This window comes from Asterias amurensis, chromosome 3 (genome assembly GCF_032118995.1).
Source record: "Asterias amurensis chromosome 3, ASM3211899v1".
Lineage (NCBI taxonomy): Eukaryota > Metazoa > Echinodermata > Asteroidea > Forcipulatida > Asteriidae > Asterias > Asterias amurensis.
The window spans coordinates 1385705-1406308 of record NC_092650.1 but is presented as its reverse complement, the minus strand read 5'-3'; the positions used below and the strand labels follow the sequence as shown (position 1 = coordinate 1406308).

At 36.4% G+C, this 20604-nt stretch overlaps 2 protein-coding genes across 7 annotated transcripts in view; one reads left to right on the top strand and one right to left on the bottom strand.

The window, feature by feature from the left end:
* Positions 1 to 4409: 4409 nt before the first annotated feature.
* LOC139934321 (uncharacterized) lies at positions 4410 to 12852 on the top strand. 3 transcript variants are annotated; one of them, XM_071928484.1, is made up of 7 exons: positions 4411 to 4540; positions 9424 to 9470; positions 9564 to 9775; positions 10451 to 10612; positions 11020 to 11218; positions 11466 to 11661; positions 12423 to 12852. In XM_071928484.1, exons 3-7 carry the CDS (start codon positions 9596 to 9598, stop codon positions 12619 to 12621), a joined length of 936 nt encoding a protein of 311 aa, XP_071784585.1. In that variant the 5' UTR covers positions 4411 to 4540; positions 9424 to 9470; positions 9564 to 9595; the 3' UTR covers positions 12622 to 12852. The 3 variants fall into 3 exon arrangements, with proteins under 3 accessions (XP_071784583.1, XP_071784585.1, XP_071784584.1); XM_071928482.1 differs by lacking the exon at positions 9424 to 9470 and having other exon boundaries at positions 4410 to 4540; XM_071928483.1 differs by having other exon boundaries at positions 9424 to 9775.
* A 2340-nt stretch (positions 12853 to 15192) lies between these two features.
* Positions 15193 to 20604, bottom strand: part of LOC139934319 (uncharacterized) — a 76239-nt gene continuing 70827 nt past the window's right edge. For all 4 annotated transcript variants that reach the window (XM_071928478.1, XM_071928480.1, XM_071928479.1 and 1 more), the window contains one exon: positions 15193 to 20394. In XM_071928478.1, coding sequence (XP_071784579.1) covers positions 20215 to 20394 — 180 coding nt within the window. In that variant the 3' untranslated portion in view covers positions 15193 to 20214. The remainder of the gene's footprint in view (positions 20395 to 20604) is intronic.

Here is a 20604-nt window from a genome sequence, read left to right as displayed (position 1 = left end):
AGGAAGCATGAGACAGCTGACATTACTTGTGTTTGTTGTTGTTTCTAAAAATCCCCATTTTTCAATCCAAATCCCAGGCCTGATCCCATGCCCCCCTGGTCATTGCCTTGGTGCCCTTAAAATGCTCAAGGCCTGGTGCCCTTGGCCTTTCAAGGCCTTGTGAACTTTTCGAAAAAAAATCATAAGGCTTGTGAACTTTTCGGAAAAAATCATATAGCCTTGTAAACTTTTTTGAAAAAATCAAAAGGCTATATAGCCTTGTGAACTTCTCGGAAAAAATCATAAGGCTATATCCTTGTTAACTTCTTGGAAAAAATCATAAGGCCTTTTCGAACTTTTTTTAAAAATCATGAACTTTTTTGAAAAAATCATAAGGCTAGCCTTGTGAACTTTTCGGAGAAAATCATAAGGCGATATATAGCCTTGTGAACTTTTCGGAAAAAATCATAAGGCTACATACAGCCTTGTGAACTTTTTTGAAAAAATCATAAGGCCTTTTCGAACTTTTTTTTAAAAATCATGAACTTTTTTGAAAAAATCATAAGGCTATAGCCATGTGAACTTTTCGAAAAGAAAATCATAAGCCTTGTGAACTTTTCGAAAAAAATCATAAGCCTTGTGAACATTTTTGAAAAAATTATAAGCCTTGTGAACTTTTCGGAAAAAATCATAAGGCTACAGCCTTGTGAACTTTTTTGAACTTTTCCTAAAAAATCATTAGGCTATAGCCTTGTGAACTTTTTTGAAAAAAAACATTAGGCTATAGCCTTGTGAACTTTTCGAAAAAAAATCATAAGCCTTGTGAACTTTTCGGAAAAAATCATAAGGCTATAGCCTTGTGAACTTTTTTGAAAAAAATCATAAGGCTATAGCCATGTGAACTTTTCGAAAAGAAAATCATAAGCCTTGTGAACTTTTCGAAAAAAATCATAAGGCTACAGCTTTGTGAACTTTTTTGAACTTTTCCGAGAAAATTATTAGGCTATAGCCTTGTGAACTTTTCGAAAAAAAATTATAAGCCTTGTGAACATTTTTGAAAAATTATAAGCATATAGCCTTGTGAACTTTTCGAAAAAAATCATAAGGCTTGTGAACTTTTTTGAAAAAAATAATAAGGCCTTGTGAACTTTTCGGAAAAAAACATATAGCCTTGTGAACTTTTCTGAAAAAATCATAAGGCTATAGCCTTGTGAACTTTTTTGAAAAAAATCATAAGGCTATAGCCATGTGAACTTTTCGAAAAGAAAATCATAAGCCTTGTGAACTTTTCGAAAAAAATCATAAGGCTACAGCTTTGTGAACTTTTTTGAACTTTTCCGAGAAAATCATTAGGCTATAGCCTTGTGAACTTTTCGAAAAAAAATCATAAGCCTTGTGAACATTTTTGAAAAATTATAAGCATATAGCCTTGTGAACTTTTCGAAAAAAATCATAAGGCTTGTGAACTTTTTTGAAAAAAATAATAAGGCCTTGTGAACTTTTCGGAAAAAAACATATAGCCTTGTGAACTTTTCTGAAAAAATCATAAGGCTATAGCCTTGTGAACTTTTCGAAAAAAAATCATAAGCCTTGTGAACATTTTTGAAAAATTATAAGCATATAGCCTTGTGAACTTTTCGGAAAAAATCATAAGGCTATATCCTTGTTAACTTCTTGGAAAAAATCATAAGGCCTTTTCGAACTTTTTTTAAAAATCATGAACTTTTTTGAAAAAATCATAAGGCTAGCCTTGTGAACTTTTCGGAGAAAATCATAAGGCGATATATAGCCTTGTGAACTTTTCGGAAAAAATCATAAGGCTACATACAGCCTTGTGAACTTTTTTGAAAAAATCATAAGGCCTTTTCGAACTTTTTTTTTAAAATCATGAACTTTTTTGAAAAAATCATAAGGCTATAGCCATGTGAACTTTTCGAAAAGAAAATCATAAGCCTTGTGAACTTTTCGAAAAAAATCATAAGCCTTGTGAACATTTTTGAAAAAATTATAAGCCTTGTGAACTTTTCGGAAAAAATCATAAGGCTACAGCCTTGTGAACTTTTTTGAACTTTTCCTAAAAAATCATTAGGCTATAGCCTTGTGAACTTTTTTGAAAAAAATCATTAGGCTATAGCCTTGTGAACTTTTCGAAAAAAAATCATAAGCCTTGTGAACTTTTCGGAAAAAATCATAAGGCCTTGTGAACTTTTTTGAAAAAAATCATAAGGCTATAGCCATGTGAACTTTTCGAAAAGAAAATCATAAGCCTTGTGAACTTTTCGAAAAAAATCATAAGGCTACAGCTTTGTGAACTTTTTTGAACTTTTCCGAGAAAATCAATAGGCTATAGCCTTGTGAACTTTTCGAAAAAAAATCATAAGCCTTGTGAACATTTTTGAAAAATTATAAGCATATAGCCTTGTGAACTTTTCGAAAAAAATCATAAGGCTTGTGAACTTTTTTGAAAAAAATAATAAGGCCTTGTGAACTTTTCGGAAAAAAACATATAGCCTTGTGAACTTTTCTGAAAAAATCATAAGCCTTGTGAACATTTTTGAAAAATTATAAGCATATAGCCTTGTGAACTTTTCGGAAAAAATCATAAGGCTATATCCTTGTTAACTTCTTGGAAAAAATCATAAGGCCTTTTCGAACTTTTTTTAAAAATCATGAACTTTTTTGAAAAAATCATAAGGCTAGCCTTGTGAACTTTTCGGAGAAAATCATAAGGCGATATATAGCCTTGTGAACTTTTCGGAAAAAATCATAAGGCTACATACAGCCTTGTGAACTTTTTTGAAAAAATCATAAGGCCTTTTCGAACTTTTTTTTAAAAAGGCTACAGCTTTGTGAACTTTTTTGAACTTTTCCGAGAAAATCATTAGGCTATAGCCTTGTGAACTTTTCGAAAAAAAATCATAAGCCTTGTGAACATTTTTGAAAAATTATAAGCATATAGCCTTGTGAACTTTTCGAAAAAAATCATAAGGCTTGTGAACTTTTTTGAAAAAAATAATAAGGCCTTGTGAACTTTTCGGAAAAAAACATATAGCCTTGTGAACTTTTCTGAAAAAATCATAAGGCTATAGCCTTGTGAACTTTTCGAACTTTTTTTAAAAAATCATGAACTTTTTGGAAAAAATCATAAGCCTTGTGAACTTTTCGAAAAAAATCATAAGGCTAAAGCCATGTGAACTTTTCGAAAAGAAAATCATAAGCCTTGTGAACTTTTCGAAAAAAATCATAAGGCTACAGCCTTGTGAACTTTTTTGAACTTTTCCGAAAAAATCATTAGGCTTGTGAACTTTTCGAAAAAAAATCATAAGCCTTGTGAACTTTTCGGAAAAAATCATAAGGCTATATAGCCTTGTGAACTTTTCGGAAAAAATCGTAAGGCTATATATAGCCTTGTGAACTTTTCGAAAAAAATCATAAGGCTTATTATAAGCCTTGTGAACTTTTCGGAAAAAATCATAAGGCTATATAGCCTTGTGAACTTATCGAAAAAAATCATAAGGCTTGGTTGCCTTGTGAACTTTTCGAAAAAATCATAAGGCTTATTATAAGCCTTGTGAACTTTTCGGAAAAAATCATAAGGTTATATATAGCCTTGTGAATCATAAGGCTATAGCCTTGTGAACTTATCGAAAAAAATCATAAGGCTTGGTTGCCTTGTGAACTTTTCGAAAAAATCATAAGGCTTATTTTAAGCCTTGTGAACTTTTCGGAAAAAATCATAAGGTTATATATAGCCTTGTGAATCATAAGGCTATAGCCTTGTGAACTTATCGAAAAAAATCATAAGGCTTGGTTGCCTTGTGAACTTTTCGAAAAAATCATAAGGCTTATTTTAAGCCTTGTGAACTTTTCGGGAAAAATCATAAGGTTATATATAGCCTTGTGAATCATAAGGCTATAGCCTTGTGAACTTATCGAAAAAAATCATAAGGCTTGGTTGCCTTGTGAACTTTTCGAAAAAATCATAAGGCGCCTTGTGAACTTTTCGAAAAAAAAAATCATAAGCCATGTGAATAATACATGACCATTACTGGGGCTCAAGCTTTCGCAAGACTGTGTACAAACATGGGTACAAATAGTCCGTCATAAAACACCATCCACTCTAGGCCCTATAAAATAGGTTGTTATTTGAGAGGTAGCGTTTCATCGGACAACATGGTGCATATGTATTCTCAGTACATTAAAATTTTAATATTTTTATGGAAATATAACTTTTATATTATTTTGGGGCTCAGATTTGTTTGATTTAGTGTTTGTAAACAAACCGCACGTGGAAAAGAATGGGAGCGGGCGCACCCACAAAAACAAACAAAACTGTGACGAAAAAGTACGGATCAAGTCTGGTACCTAAGAGCATTCACGTTTAAATGTGCAGGCGTAAATGATATGGACCAGGATGATTTTATGTAAGCTGCGTAATGTGTATAATTATATGGTAAGGTGCAATGTCAGGTGACTTTGTTTGATTTTCTTCTCGTCATTAGTCACGTAACTGGAGGAAATTGTGTATTTGAAAAGGAACAAGTTTCAAGTGCATTGCGATGTGAGTATCATTAGCCAGCACATTGTTTGGATAACTTTCCGTATGGCGCCACCACTTTTTCACTTATTTTTACAAAAAGGGATATCTCATTGAGGTAAATTAGATACTATCCTCTGCTTACCAGTTATCACGCTATTATGCCTTTTTCTTTGAATTGGGAAAAAAATAATGATGCCTTATATCAACCGATGCCCTAATTATCTTCATTTGTTAATACGAAGTATGCAAACATGTATTAAAACTTGATGGACATTGAAATGTTCACACCACACACCGATCTTGGATGACTTCAACTGGCCCCATTTGTTTTGAGTTTTTCCTGTTTTCACGGCAAACGAGAAAGTATGGTTTCCCGGTGAAGCCATACATGGAAGAAACATCTGCAGTGACTACAAGTGTTCTTTGAGACTCTGTGTATGACTGAATAGCCAGCAGTTGCCTTCATTTTATTCAAAATATTTTTTTATTAAATTTTTAAAATTACCATGGTAACTTGCACAAAATAAAAAAAAATAAAAAAAATATAAAAAGTGTGAATAATTACTGGCTTCAAAATTTGATTTCTATTTATTTTTGTTCTATTTTTTTTCTTAATATTTATAATAAAGTATATACATAAACAGTGATAATTGAATCAACAAGCTGATGTTTAAATTTTGATATAAATAATAGTATTGATACGAGGGTTACAAAATAAAAATCTCCAAAAATATTAGAAAATGATATAAGGCACATGGGTTCTTTAAGCCTCGGTATTTTTTTTCTAGAATGCTCAGCAAAACATTCTGTCACATGATTTTGATCATCATGAATTGTGAATTGAAATAGCGTTTGATGAAACTTTTTCGGTGGGCAAATATTTTTATATGGCCTCAACATTATGACATATTTTTGTACCTTGTAGAAATGCCTAAAATACCAAACTTTTTGCATTTACAAGTGCAAATGACCAGTGGAGCCTTACATGTTTCTAAGTTTTTGTCAAAGAAGAGGAGACTCTTTGCTTGGCATATAAAACCACACAATTTTTATCTTGGGACTGTTTACATCGCGCACAGAGAGGTAAAAGATTTGCAACGATAATAGGGACACCGCGAAAACAGGACCTCCTACGATATATTATATATCACTAGCGGGATGCCGCGTTTCGCGCGGCACCCCGCTAGGCTATAAAAATCCTTTACACAAATATTTCGAAATGTGGGTGAGGGTGTTATACGCCTCTCTCAATATTTATGCATGGCGTCATAATTCTAACCCAAAATGAAGCTATTTCGCACGTCCACCACTACTTGCAGTGGCTGTACCCACCTCGTTTTGGGTTAGACAACGTACCTTATGCATCTAGAAACTATAAGGCTCCCCCGTGATCCTTATAGGGGTCTAATATGTTGGGCCTCCCTAACGTTACACGTTTTTCAAATCAGTTTTTTGATAGGTGAAACTGACCGTTAGCCAGCATAAACTAAAGTTTCTTTTGTACTACACTACCAAAACTTTCTCCACACACTCAATATACATTCATAATGCTTGCATTTCCTTTTTAAAAAACATCGTCAAAAATGACATGTTTACGTCCCACGATACATAGCGTTGCTACAGCACTATAAGTAAAGCGAGTTTTTGGAACATGCTGTGTGCCACAAATCTAATTTATCTACTGTTTTTTTTCGGGGGGGGGCGGGAGTGGTAAGAGCGTAGGCCTCTTTTTTAGTTTATTCTCATCTGAATTGGTCTTGTAAACTTTCTGGTCAATAGGCTGCATGTATAACGGGAGCACTTAACGTGAACGTCAAAAAAGTGTTTTGCAGGCAGAGATGCCAAGTCCAGAGGCTAGCTATGTGTGAGATTTTTCAAAGCTCAACCCCCATCCCCCCGGAAAAAAAATTGCCAGTTTAAGAAGGCCTTTTTAAATCGCCGCCCAACTTTTTTTTTTTATTTTTTTTTTTTTTTTTTTATAAACAAATAAAACAATGTGAAATTTAATGGTGGACAAAAAGTGTTTCAAAAGGCATCAAAAGCCTCCTCAGAATAATTAAAACTCACTTGAGGTACACAGGAGATGTTGATGGTTAATGTGGAGGTTCGATTGTGTCAGATTATATCCTTCCAAACTTGAAAAAAATAGACTAAAAATGATGTCCAAAATCAATCGCTCACTTCTTCTGCCTGTTGTGTCTTCGCTAGTGGAGCGCATTTCAACGAATTTGCTAAAAGAATCGGAACAAACTTGTGCGCAATAAGCGTTTTGCGCTCTGCCGAATTTGAGCTGAACCTACTGGATGAGCAAAAGCGTGCGCAATCTGCAAATTTGCGCTCTGTTTGTACAAATTTTGTACAAAAAATGTCGTTAATTTTTTTCCCGATCTCGCCCCAATAATGGTTGATGTGCGTGTGAGCGTGAGACAGAGCCCAAATGCGTGAGTCTCACGCCTAATGCGTGAGACTTGGCAGGTCTGGTTTTGTTTTATTATCACTTTGGGCTTATTGCATCTCGCGAAATTTGAACGACAAACGACACAATTTCTGACCGCGTTCATGTTCACGCTGCTCTAGGAACAAACCTCCATACATCCCATATCTCTGGAACCCTATATCGTACAAACTAAATAAAAACGATACACTCGTCCCCACTCCTTAATTTTCTCTAACTTATTTCACTTTCAGAAAGCATGTCAAGTCATGTTTAGGGTTTGTTACGTCCAGTTTGGGTCAATAGACAAACTCCTAAAAATGTACCCCATTCAGCCGCACGAGGTCTCTTTTGTTAATATTATCTCCATCAGTAACCAACCCGACGGGCCGATGGCTAAATTAATCTTCATAATGGATTTGGCAAAATGTACATTCTGAGACCTGACCAACACACTGCTCTAACCAATTTTGTGAATGGACTTATTCAAAAGGAAACTTAATGTCGTTTTGCTTAACAACTTTGACCAAATGCAAAGCAAAGTTCTTTTTTTTTACAGCTTCAAAACAGCCTTTGACGTGTGTGTATAAGTTTCACCATAGAGTAAGGAATGGTTTCACAATTCTACCGCCATGGTTAAACTCTGAAACTGCAACATTATACCTCCATGAACAGACCGTATTCTAAAACGGTATTCATGTACCCATTTGAGTTTACTGGCAAAAGGTCCAAGGTCGCAACCCACTGTCAACCTAAAGTGGTCCCACGGCGACCTTCTTCACCAAGCAACAGGTGGCCTGTCTCAAACCAGACAACACACCACTCACAATACACTGACCAGAATGGCTCTTTGTGTAAGGCCCCCCCTCACCCCCAAAATGTTATTAATTGTAAAGTTCCCTTAGACACCTTCCAACCTATAGCCGGCCCTACCCAATGTTTCCAAATTATTAAGCTTCCGTTTGATCCCATCCTTGTTCATCATGATAATTCTCATGCCGTTTGGAAGTGAATGTTTTTTTTATAAATATTCTCCATTTAATCTTTTCAACAAATGAGTCACCCGCAGAAGGATTTCTAGGAAGTCTGATAACAACGTCGACCGGTGGTTGACACATGGTCACCTGCGAAACATCAATCTACGGTACTTAATCCATTCAATGCAAATTCGGTCAAATTCGTGAGATTGGTTTCGGATTTGTCCTGGCACCCAGCCTCTTCGACCCTTTCGACCCTGCGCGGCAATGAATGGACCAATCCGGAGAACCATGCTTAGTACAACACGAAAGTAACCTGACCAAAAAGGGCGGATCGAACGGCGGGTGGGCGTTCAAGGGGCAATGAATGAACCAATCCGGAGCACCATCTGTGAAACACTGTCCAATGAGTCACCTGTCAGAAAGATTTCTAGGAAGTCTGGTAACAACATCGACCAGTGGTTGACGCACGGTCGCCGCCCAAACTTCCTCCAATCACATGACTTGTAAGTGCGAGTTTGGATCCGGGTTTTGCAGACTTGCAACCCGACGTCTGAAACCACACAAACGTATTGAATTCCACACAAACAACCGTGTTGGATTCCACAAGGATGCCATACCACTGGACCTTCTAATTTTCAATCCAAGATGGCGCAGGTTACGCTTTTAATAGTATAGATATCGAATGAAAAAGTGGTGGCGCCATACGGAAACTTTTCCCTTATGGATCCTACCGAGTATTCAAGTAGAAGTAGAAGTTTTGTTGTTTTGTTTTATTAATTTTTTTAAAAGTCTACTGTCACTGCCAATTAATTAATTATGACAATGACATGTGACTGCAGGGGTCGAAATTAAGTGTATTCCATGGTAGTCAGCAGGGCTAGTGACCAATAATTTTTAGTAGCCCTGATTAGATTTTGGTAGCCCGAAAGACACATTATGTCTCGCGTCACGGCTCAAACTTTACAATACACAAATAACATAGTTCTTTATTGTTTGTGATGATGATTTTTGCATTATTTTTCCACTAGCCCGTCGGGCTATCAAACTGGAAAAATGAGTAGCCCGGCTGTAAATCTGGTAGTCCCGGGCTAGCGGGCTAGTGGCAATTTCGACCCCTGGACTGGAGAAAAACAATGATACACTGACAAGGAGATTCACTGACAACACTGACAGTACACTCTGCATTCTTTCTCCCTCCGCTCCCTCCCACCATGGAGGAATAAATTCTAATTTATTCCTCCATGCTCCCACTAACCTGGCATTGATTATTATTGAATAACATCCTAGCTAGGTTTGTTTGATTGTGTCTTTGTGATACTGGTAAATCAGTGTAGGACTTTGCCATAAATTGTAACCCTCTACTCCTGCGCTAGTAGAACTATTCGCTATCGCCTCCCGTAATGGGAGACGAACATGAGACAATAGCGAAGCGAAACCAACCACATAGTTCTAGGAGTAGTAACCCTCCATTCATCTTCTATTAATTGCAGATTGTTTGGGGGTATAGAAGTACACCTATGATGACATGTTGTATGAGGTTCGTTACGCTATCGTCTCCACTATATTGCAACTATATTTAGTGGTGTGATTATTTCTTGAGAATCTTTTTCATTGTTTTCCCCTCTTAAAGTAAGTTTGGGTTGAGATCTTCACATTGTCATCATGGCACTGACATTCTATGTCATTGATCAGTATAACTTGGCACTTTGTGCCATCGTTACCCTTGTCATGCAAAGTACCTTCTTCGTCATCGCGGCAACCTGCAAGTTTGATAAAGTCACAGACTTCGCTGGAGGGAGCAACTTTGTTATCCTCGCTCTGCTGACATTCTTCATCCCAAGGGTGAGTTCTGTCTTTGTATTGCAACGTTGCAGAAATGCAACGCAGTTGGTAAATTTCAGTGCATTAATCACAAGTACTAGGATTAAAAAATGTGAGAAAAACTCACAGTGAAAAGCAGCAACAAAATAATAAGTAAAAAATACATTGTTCTAGGTAAATATTTAAAATAAGGAAATGGACCATGTTGAAAATGAGTGGTTCCGACACAGATCTGGTAATTTTGGATGATTAACGAAGGCATCTGCATTCTGCAACGACTAACACACCTGGATGGAGGGATTAGATCATTGGTACGGTCTGATTTAGACAATCCCCAAACCATGGCAGTTATCCACCCTTCCGTTAGATGGAGAGTCAAGTTCAAGGCATCAGTGAGGGATCAGAACACCCCCTTAATACTGTTTGTTTATTAATATTAGTTCCATTCCTTACACCCATCTGCTGACTTCAATTATATTTTACCCTCTTCTTTGTAATGCTTATTTGTAAACCTAGTCATAGCGCTCTCATAGATGCACTCCATGTTCACAGAGGGCTCGACCTTTAGTGAGTAAACATGGTGTTTAATCCTTCCAATGTTTCAGGTAATTACATCTTAATAAGACAAATCTGAAAGACCAAATACTTTTTTTAATTGAATTCCATTTTTTTAATTTTTTTATTTTTTTTTTACAGACGTATGGTGCCAGACAGATTGCAGTGACTGTTTGTATTGTACTCTGGGGGCTCCGACTCTCAGGATACCTCCTGTATCGAATCATCAAGATCGGCGAAGATAAACGCTTTGATGAGATCAGGGGCAACTTGCTGAAGTTTGGTGCCTTTTGGTTATTCCAGGCAAGTGGATCGTACACATCTTATCTTTGAAGGAATGATGGTTGGTACAGCTTGCATCATTGACTTCAAAAAAATCTTGTCTTCATTTCACTTTAAATTGTTAATATCAAGTAATAAAACACTAGGGAAACTGACCTAAGTTCGAAATAGTTTGGGTTTGAACAAAGAAATACTTGAACCAACGACCTCCAGATACACGAACCTGCTAAATTTTTCATAGTTACAATGTTAACACTTACTTGCTATAAACCATTGTTAAGAGCTCAGGGGTACAACCTTACCTCTACCTATTTCAGTTTTTCACTCATGGACTTAATTCTCTTTTCCTTGCCTACCTTTCTGATTATTTTCCCCCAATATCCTCAATCATGTCCCTCTAATACCCTCTCGTGCCTCCTTCCAAGCAGGCTGTGTGGGTCTACACTGTCAGTCTTCCAGTTATCTTCATCAACGCTGGTAAAAACGACGATGGCAGGTATTTTGGTCCTGGTGAAATCATCGGCACTGTGCTCTTCGTCTTTGGTCTCATCATTGAGGCTGTGTCTGATCAACAGAAATTCAACTTCCGGAATAATAAGGAAAACAAGGGAAAGTTTTGCAACGCTGGTAAGAAAAAAGTTTCTAAAATGTAAAATCTGACCTGAGCAAATATGGCCAGTGTTTTTATCCGGTTTCATTGGCATTAAACTTGCATTATGCTTGTGGGTCACCTCGGCATTCATATTCATGGAGTAGAAGATAGTCCACATTTAATTTTGTAAAATTGTCTTGAGAAATTAACATCTTCCCTTTACGTATTTTAGGAGTGAACACAGTCTTTGACAATTACCAAAAGTGTCCACTGTCTTAACAGGTCTTTGGCAATGGTCTCGTCATCCCAACTATTTTGGTGAGATCACTTTGTGGCTTGGGATCTTCATCATGAGCTGTTCTACACTGACTTGTGGTGAGTGGGTAGCAGTGCTTAGTCCTGTCTTCATTACTTCCGTTCTTCTATTTGGGAGTGGTGTACCGCTGCTGGAACAGAAAGCTGTCGACAGATATGGGTGGTAGGACAACCTTTGGTGTTCTTTACTAAGGGAATAAAAGAGTGGCCACGAGTTCTTTAATGGTGGTTGAAAACCGCCAGAGTCGTGGCCGTGCGATAAAAGGTCCTCGCCGACAACCGGCAGGGTAGTGACCCTGCGATAAAGGGCCAAGCCGAAGACCCGAATCTATGAGGTGGTGAAGGGCCATTTTAGAACGAGTCACTACTCTTTTATTCCCATTCTTAAATGCCCTTTTGTTAAAAAGCACAAATTTCTCACAATTGTAGACAATAAGTGACATCTGTTTTCCTTAGCAAATGATGGTGGCAAAATGTTTGTGAAATTCTTTTGTGTTTATGCACATGTACAAATAGATTATGCGCTGGTGCTTATTATAGCTATGAATTGCGTTCTATGTAAGTAAATTGGCGTACATGAGCTTGTGCACCAAAAAGGCATAGCCAGCCGGTCTCAAACAGCTCCAGCTAGGTCTTTATCAGCCGTTTAAAAACCCCCACATGACGTGTTCTCCACCAATGGGCAGAGCAAAAACTGTCTGGTTTGTTTATCTCTTTTGAGTAGTGATGGTTCTAAAAAGAACCGGTGGTTAAAAACTCTTTTGTTTTTAGAACCAACACTTCTCAATAGAGATATTCACATGGTCTTTTTGCAAACCTCTGTTATACTTCCACCATGCAAAGTTTCAAATCCTATTTCAAACAATTTTGGAAGTGCAAACAACATTACTGATGCCTGATAATCGTTTTTTTCCCTATCTTCAGCCAAGATGCCTACAAGGAGTACAGGAACCAGACTAGCCCCTTAATTCTCTGCCCACCGAGCCTGTACAAAGCCCTTAATCCTAGACTCAAATGTCTGTTCCTGTGTGAGTTCCCATTCTACAGTCGTGGTGGTACGGCCTCTGACCAACCTACATGTACAGTGAAGCCTAATGAACACACAAGTATGGTCAGAGCATAGGAAAGTAGCGCGTTCTGCTCTACCAGCCAGGCTCCTAGTGGATGATACCCATGCCTACATCCTGACAGACTGTGAAGGGGGTAACCCTCCTAATCGATAGCGTAAATCGGTTAAAGCCATTGGACACTTTCGGTAAACAGTATTGTCCAAGGCCCACACTTTGTGTATCACAACTTATATATAAAAAAACAAACCTGTGAAAATTTAGGCTCAATCGGTCATTGGAGTCGGGAGAAAATAACGGGAAAACCCACCCTTGTTTCCGCACGTTTCGCCGTGTCATGACATGTGTTTAAAATAAATCCGTAATTCGGATTGACAATTGATCATTGTTTTAATAATTTCTCAAAAAGTAAAGCATTTCATGGAATAATATTTCAAGAGAAGTCTTTCACCACTACCTTCTGTAAACCCTGCAAGTTATTTGTAAATCTGTGAACTTTTTTTGTTTTTTCCCCGAAAGTGTCCAATGGCTTTAAGTGAAGTGGCCTTGTGATATCAGGCGATCTCTCATAAAAAATAAATATATATAAACAAATTTTAAATACATAGGAACACGCGCTTTTATGAGAGCTACATGTAGATTACTGTTTTTAACTACTGTTTAAAAAATGTATCGCTTATCAAAGAACAGTTGCTGTGTTGCTGCAATCCGAATCATGTTCCCTGTGTACTGTACAGGGACAATTTAATAGAGCATACAAGGGACCAGACTGTTTCTGTTTACACAGACTATTTCTGTCTAACTGCCTATAAACTAGAAACCTTAGAAATAAAGAAAAGATGCTAAGCTCAGTTGTCGTCTGTGTCTGTACACAACCAAGTCAGTGGTGGACATAGCTTATCAAAAGCTAGTGATGTGTATCTATGAAAACATAGCAGCGCACAAATGTCTCGTAGTAAATACGCACATATATCGTTGTATGTCGGGAATAAGGGTGTAAGGCTCTACACCCTTCTCCTAGGAACACAAACCTTTTTTTCAGTAGCAAAAGGCCCTAAGCAATCAAATGGCTCCTGACTAAAAGAAATATTGCTCCTTGTTACATTTTTTGGTTGCTAAAATGACCACAGAAAACTGACCAAACTTTAACTGTTTTCTGAAACACAATTTTGCACAGTAATTGCGAACGCCCGTTCTACGGTGAGTTTTCATTCCTCCACGCACACGACAACATCTACATTGTACAATATTACACACACATTGCATTTTTCATAGTTTTCTTTCTTTGGTAGACACTTAGGTACGCAGAATTTTATGTACATATTTTCCTTCTAAAAAAACAAGGTGTGTACATGTAAACTTAAATGGCAATTAATGTTGTAAAATACTGTAAAATAGTTCATTCCGAAAGTGCTAAAGGGAGCGTATACCTGTAGTAAATACTCCCAAAGTTAATAATGGCCATAAAAAGTTACTTGATTAGAACAATTGCAGCTGTTGATAATGTTAAACATTTTGAGTAACGAAGCCCTTACTAGGATTTTGTTTTTTTTCAATTTGAGAAACGTTTCTGCATGAAACTTTTCTCATACTGCACATGCCAGTGGGGGACTTTTGGACGCTAGGTGGCAGTAGACTTACCAGGTAAATCCATAATGTGCGCAACTACACAAACAATGGAAAGTTACCTAGTCTGTCTGCTGCCACCTACTGTTCCAAAGTCTCCCGTTACAAATTATTCTTTGTGTGTGGACATAACCACTCCAGATTTTAGGTGATATCTCAATAGCGCTACAACCTTTTGAAATGAAATTATCACAGGTTAGGTTTACTGTATACATCTACATTCGTAAAGGATCAAACAAATTCGAATGGTTCCACATACCAAGGGTTTACTTTTAATTTATGCATCAAAACTATTAATACACCTTGTCTTTCCATGTTCAATATTTGAAAATTATTTTAAAACTTAAATAATACTAATAAATTTGAAGCATGATTTTTCAAGTTAAAATGAAGTTTTTGAAAGATAATTTTGTAGGATAAGAAGTAACCATTGTTTAATGTTTTCTACGCACATTAAAATAATTGTTTTAATTTAGGATTGTTGTGATTGTTGTGCAAGTAGTTATAAAGTAAATACTTGATCAAATTTGAAACTATTTTGTATATTGATTGGAATATATAAAGTAAGTTTTCTAGTTTGTTAAAATTTTTGAGTATTTGCAAATATCGTTTAAGTCCATATGCTCCAATTTGTGTATATAAGTGATTTACAGCTATGTTTGTTGTTCCAAAAAAGCAAATTTTAGCCTAGAGTTTAACTAGAAATGTTCATTTTACTTCCTTGTGGTTTAGAGTTTAAAATCATGCTGCTCTATCTATTTAAGCACTAAACCGTTATATTATTGTGCCCAGATTTTCTGTAACCTGCCTATTTGTTTTTTTCACGTTATGAATTGTATTAAATCTATAATCAAACTGATTTTGTTATGATCAATACACTGGAATCCATTTTGTTCCTTTCCTTTAGTACCGGAAATGGAACATCCTAACAATTATGGATTATTATTTTAATTTGCTATATTTTTTACTGTAATGGCTAGATGCTGAAGATTGGTTGCTGTGGGTGAATGTGCTGGTAACCTCTCCCCTAACTCATTGGTGAATAAATTTTTACTGTTGTGTTTTGGGTGAATACTCTATATTCGGACAAATGATGAAAAAACCTTGAAAAATTAGATTACAGGATCCAACTTGGCTAGAAATAAAACCCCAAATAAATAGAATTTTACATCCAAGAGATTTGCAGACACTTAAGTTCACCTCAAAATACAAATTTAGACGTTTGTCAAAACAAGATTCTCCCACCTCAAAAATGGAAATTTTGTCTCTTTTAAGAAAATAGAGATCAGTGACATTTCAGAAATTGGCAAAAATATTGACACATAACAGGGTTGGACAGACACTCTGACCACAAAATAAGTAAATTTGACACAAGTTTTTTATTTGATGTTAATCGCATTTTTTTTTTTATTCTCTACACCTTGGCAGTAGGGATTCTGACTGGACATTACTTTTCTGTACAATAATTTTTTTCTTTAAATCACACCAAATAACAGCAACAGTACAGGTTTTTAATTTTCATAAACTTTCATTTTAAACATTTGGTTTTATTTGTGCAATAACTTTGTTGTTGGTAATATTAACACTAGACAAAGATGACAATACACGACCATGAAATGGAACAGGAAAGGTTGAACAAAACAAAACTGGTTCAAGAAAAGCGTAATCGGGAAAAACATGTACAATTGCACAGCGAATAAGTGATGGTAAAATCACCAGGAAAAGAATTGATAAAAAAGTCTGTATCATATCTTTGTCTCAGGGAAAAAGTTCCATGGCTCTGCTTACTCTAAGCAAAGAATCGGTGCTAATGGAAGTAGGGAATTCCACGCTAATATGTCAAGCGCATTTCACAGGCTAGCATTGAATTTTTGCTTGTGAGGACTCCATGTTACTAGGCATTATTCTCTTACACAGCTAGCCCAGAAATTCAGCGCTTGCAAAGTAAGCAGAGAAAGGTGATCACAAGTTCAGAATTCAGCGGTAAGCAGAGCCATGAAATTGGGGCTTGAGTAATTGGGAACGAAGCAATCACAGGACCATTCAAAATCACTTGATTGAGCCAAAGTGAATTTATGATGGTAGTAAATTTAAAGTGGAATATTGATAACATTTTCAATAAGTAACTGAGTGCTCACCTAGACCTTGGCTTTTAAAAAATTCAAATTTTCTTGAGGGTAATTTTCTTTCAAGATGGTTTCATCTTCTTTTCATTTTGAGTGATGATTAATTAAATAACAATGAAAAAATGGTTATCCAAACCATATTGACAATATCCGTTGCAAAGATATTTCTTTTGAGGCCTATAGCAAACAAAGGAGGTGCTCGACTCTCTCATCAATGACCAAAGTTTTAGGATAATCATTTTGTCAATAATTGGTGTGCATCACAGCAGAATATCCTGGCAGTGTTTCAAATTAAACATTTTAAGGAGAAGTGATTTTCTTCTTCAATATGTAAAAAGATGAAAGGAGGGCAAAGGCTTTTTTAACAAGTCTTTTAGCCAAGATGAGTAATGGCATATTGTTATCTGGTTGTATGATAATCATGAATTAATGACCTTTTACCACCGGACAACTGCGGACTTATTTTGTAAAATTGCATTACAAAAACCAGCATAACGTATCACGCATTGCAATTTGATGCCAGATTGTGAAAGATACACCACAAAATCATACAGATGACGTGAAATTAAACTGAACAGGCATATAACTGCAGTTTGTCAAAAAACAGAGAGGAAACTTCCAGGCACAGAAAGATTTTGTTATGAAATTTAAACGGCACAGCTGAGAAACCAAATAAGGAGGAATTTGCACGGTCTGAAGGACATCACGATACATGACAAACACGTTGGTAAATGATATCACAGATCACGCACTAGTCAAGAAAGAACTCTTTCAAAAACTGTGGCCCTTTCAACCCTTTAACTAGGAGAATTCAGTCATTCTTAAAGAAACAACAACAACAACAGTAAAATGTCAAACAGTAAATGACGGCGAAACGCGCACGAAACTCATGAACAGGTGCAACAGTTAAAAGGAAATGAGTTCCCCCCTGGAGAACAACTGAACAAGTTTGATTTGGGATTTTATAACTGCAGCACGTGCATCCTGACGGATAAGTTTTTAATTTCCTTTTGTGACTTCACTTTCAAGTGAATAAAAATGGTATGAACATTTCAAACATCTCTCTTTCAAATATATCCATTCATCGAAGACATGACTATTTCCAAAAGTTCTTTTACTTGTATAAAAGTTTTTGAACAAGAGCAAAGATATTGACATAATGGGGAGACTGCAACATTATGGCTACATAGCTAACTTAGTAGAACACCTAATCCGCAGGTGGAAGGTTCTTGTCCCGCTCTAGTAAGTTTGTTTTTGTTCAGCCCAAATTATTAATGTTTTGCAAACATTTAAAATACAACTGGCAGGCCATAACAGTTGTGGCGCCAATTTGGTCGGCGAGTTTTGTAAGGAGATCTCTGTGAAAAGTGGAGTCACAATAGAAATACAAGTAAGCCAACCCATTTTAGTATTACAATCATTTGTTTGTTCCCAATAAGTATTTCTTTAATTTAATAAAAGGGTATTCTACAGGATTGGTAAAGATAAAAAACATAATTGTTTGAATGCGAGTCTGAAAGCTTCCTGATTGTGAAGTTAATACCAGAACCATTTTATTTGTGAAATATTTCCTTCTGAAATAAAGTCTCTTTAGAGAAAACTTGATCTGAAAACCTAACAAAAAACCCACCCGGTTTCAGATGTTACAACCAAAGTTAAAGACACTGGACACCTTTTGTAATTGTCAAAGACCAGTCTTCTCACCTGGTGTATACCAACAAATGCATAAAATAACAAACCTGAGAAAATTTGAACTCAATTGGTCGTTGAAGTTGCGAGATAATAATGGAAGTAAAAACACCCTTGTCACACGAAGTTGTGTGCTTTCAGATGCTTGATTTTGAGACCTCAAAATCTAACGATTAGGTCTCGAAATCAAATTTGTGGAAAATTACTACTTTCTCAAAAACTACGTTATTTTCAGAGGGAGCTGTTTCTTACAATGTTTTATACGACCAACAGCTCTACATTGCTTGTTACCAAGTAAGTTTTTATGGCAACAATTATTTTGAGTGATTACCAATAGTGTCCAGTGCCTGTAAGGACAATGTGTTTACATGCTGAACTTTGCGCATGGTTACTAGTTTGTCTTGTCTCACATTATGGATTCAGCCAAAATGTTCACGGGTTTGTCGTTTCATGACAGACCACACCAAACATGACCACTGTCTGTGACTATTTTGTTTTCTCAACCAATCCAGTATATTACCTTCAATTACATCATCATGTTTGGTTTGGAGTCAATGGCGGATGTAGTTTTACGCCCCACAGAACGTTATAAGGAACCTACAGTTTAAGAAGGATGTGATTTTATTTTGCAGAAGAATTTGAAGTTGTCATAACATCCCATGTCATAATACACACTACATGTACCTATGCTATTGTGCATTGTCTATGGGAACAGGGTTTATCTTTAGGAACAATTATGGACTTACTGTTCATTAGTAGATTATCTATACTTGAACATTAATTGTGGACAATTGTTTATACTGGTTAGTTAAATAACTAGTTAACCTAGCAGAAACCCGAGTTACTAGTCAACAATTTAACTAGTTATTCAACCTAAACTGTTTAACATTAAACAGGTCAACGATAATTTCATTGAAGTATCTCATACAGACTTTGTCAAAAATAAAAACAAACCCATCAAAACTATGTGAAACCATCAAACCAAAGAACGCCAAATACAGAACAATTGTTTGTTAAACTCAAAATTATTATTCAAACATCCCTCCCAAATAAAAAAGTAATTCCCACGACTAAACCAAGAATTTTTTAAATCAAAACACTTGTGAAAATAAACCCATTTAGGTCCAAAATGTTGTGTAACAATAAAATTTCTATCTGTACTGATTCAGTTAGTTTTTCTGGTAAAACTAAAACAGAGATGTTCGCCGGTAAATCCTCCGAACCTTCTGGAACTTCTGTCTGAGATTTTTCTCTTTTTAATAAGTAACAAATCGGCGTCAAAACTGACTTTCCAGATTTGCTGGAAAAAAATCAATCAATTTTTGTTAATGACTCTCTGTACAAGTGTAAATTTTCATTTTTTTAATTACAAACAACATTTATATATGTACACGGTACCACTAATAATACAGTCACATTTTTTTCTTAACAATATTTTCCTCAAATGTTTAGTTTATCCTTTTTTTCTGATAAGAAACAATAAAAACGAGTAATGACCGCTACCTCTCGTCTATTACTGGAGAACGATTTCCCAAGTTGGAATCATTGACCAATTCAAAACATATTCAGGAGCTGCGTCGTTCACTTGACCACAGGACAACATGTGCCCGTTTAAAAATCAAATGACAATTCAGAATTGGAGGAGCCACTGATCTCAAGTCCTGGGTTCACTTTTCCATTCCAACCTCTCTATCTGGTTTGAATAAACCGTTAACTTGCAACTTATCAAATAAACGATGAACACTTTGGATAAAATCCTCATGTCTTAGAGAGACGCTTACAGTAACACTACGTGAAAATCTTGATTCACAATCAACCACCAGTTCTGTTCAGAACCAACACTACTCAAAAGAGATTTCCAAACCGTGTTACCGCAAACAAGTCTTGGTTTTACTTCCACCATGCAAAGTTTTCAAATCCTACTTTAAATCCTCACGGGTTCTTTGTATCTTAACGTATTTACTTCTTTCTTTCTTAAATCCACACTCTGGCGATGATCGAGGGGGTGATGGATTCCAACCAAAGCCCCGCCAATCAGTCCATATTCACAACATCCTTCACCATAAACCTTTTTGCGTCTACCACCAAAACCTTCTGGGACCTGAACACCTGAAACCATCAAGACAGTCTCAAAACTCTTCAATTAAAAAACTTTAACTAAACGGGAATCTTATAAAGAAGGAGGAGGAGGGAATCCTCCTTGAGACGCTACGCTGGAAGTAAGTCTAGATCTCTATCGACTTCTACCATCGGTACATGACATGATGGCACCTGCGGCCGATTCTTAGGATCCCATAACTTCAGCTCTTGTAGCTTCAACTCCCATTCTAGTTTCTGGATGGCGTACAGAGACGCTGCTTCATGTTGGTGACGTTGAAGTAGATCCTCCTGGAAAGAAAGAAACAAGAAATCAAAATTAATTTCATCATTTAAAACAAATTTTTGATATCAACTCCAGGCAGGTGGTGGCCGAGTGGTCTGAGTGTGGGTTTAATCCCGGTCATGACACCTGTTCCCTTGAGCAAAACACACTTAACCATAATTGCTTTGTAAAAAGTTGGGAAGGTAGTGAATTATTCTGCCTTACAAGCCAGGCTC

What these genes read in the sequence shown, in the direction of transcription:
- LOC139934321 (XM_071928482.1), top strand. Translation starts at nt 9,596, where the DNA reads ATGGCACTGACATTCTATGTCATTGATCAGTATAACTTGGCACTTTGT. An exon ending in TGACATTCTTCATCCCAAGG is followed by an intron (nt 9,776 to 10,450) that starts GTGAGTTCTGTC and finishes TTTTTTTTACAG; the next exon opens with ACGTATGGTGCCAGACAGAT. An exon ending in GGGAAAGTTTTGCAACGCTG is followed by an intron (nt 11,219 to 11,465) that starts GTAAGAAAAAAG and finishes CTGTCTTAACAG; the next exon opens with GTCTTTGGCAATGGTCTCGT.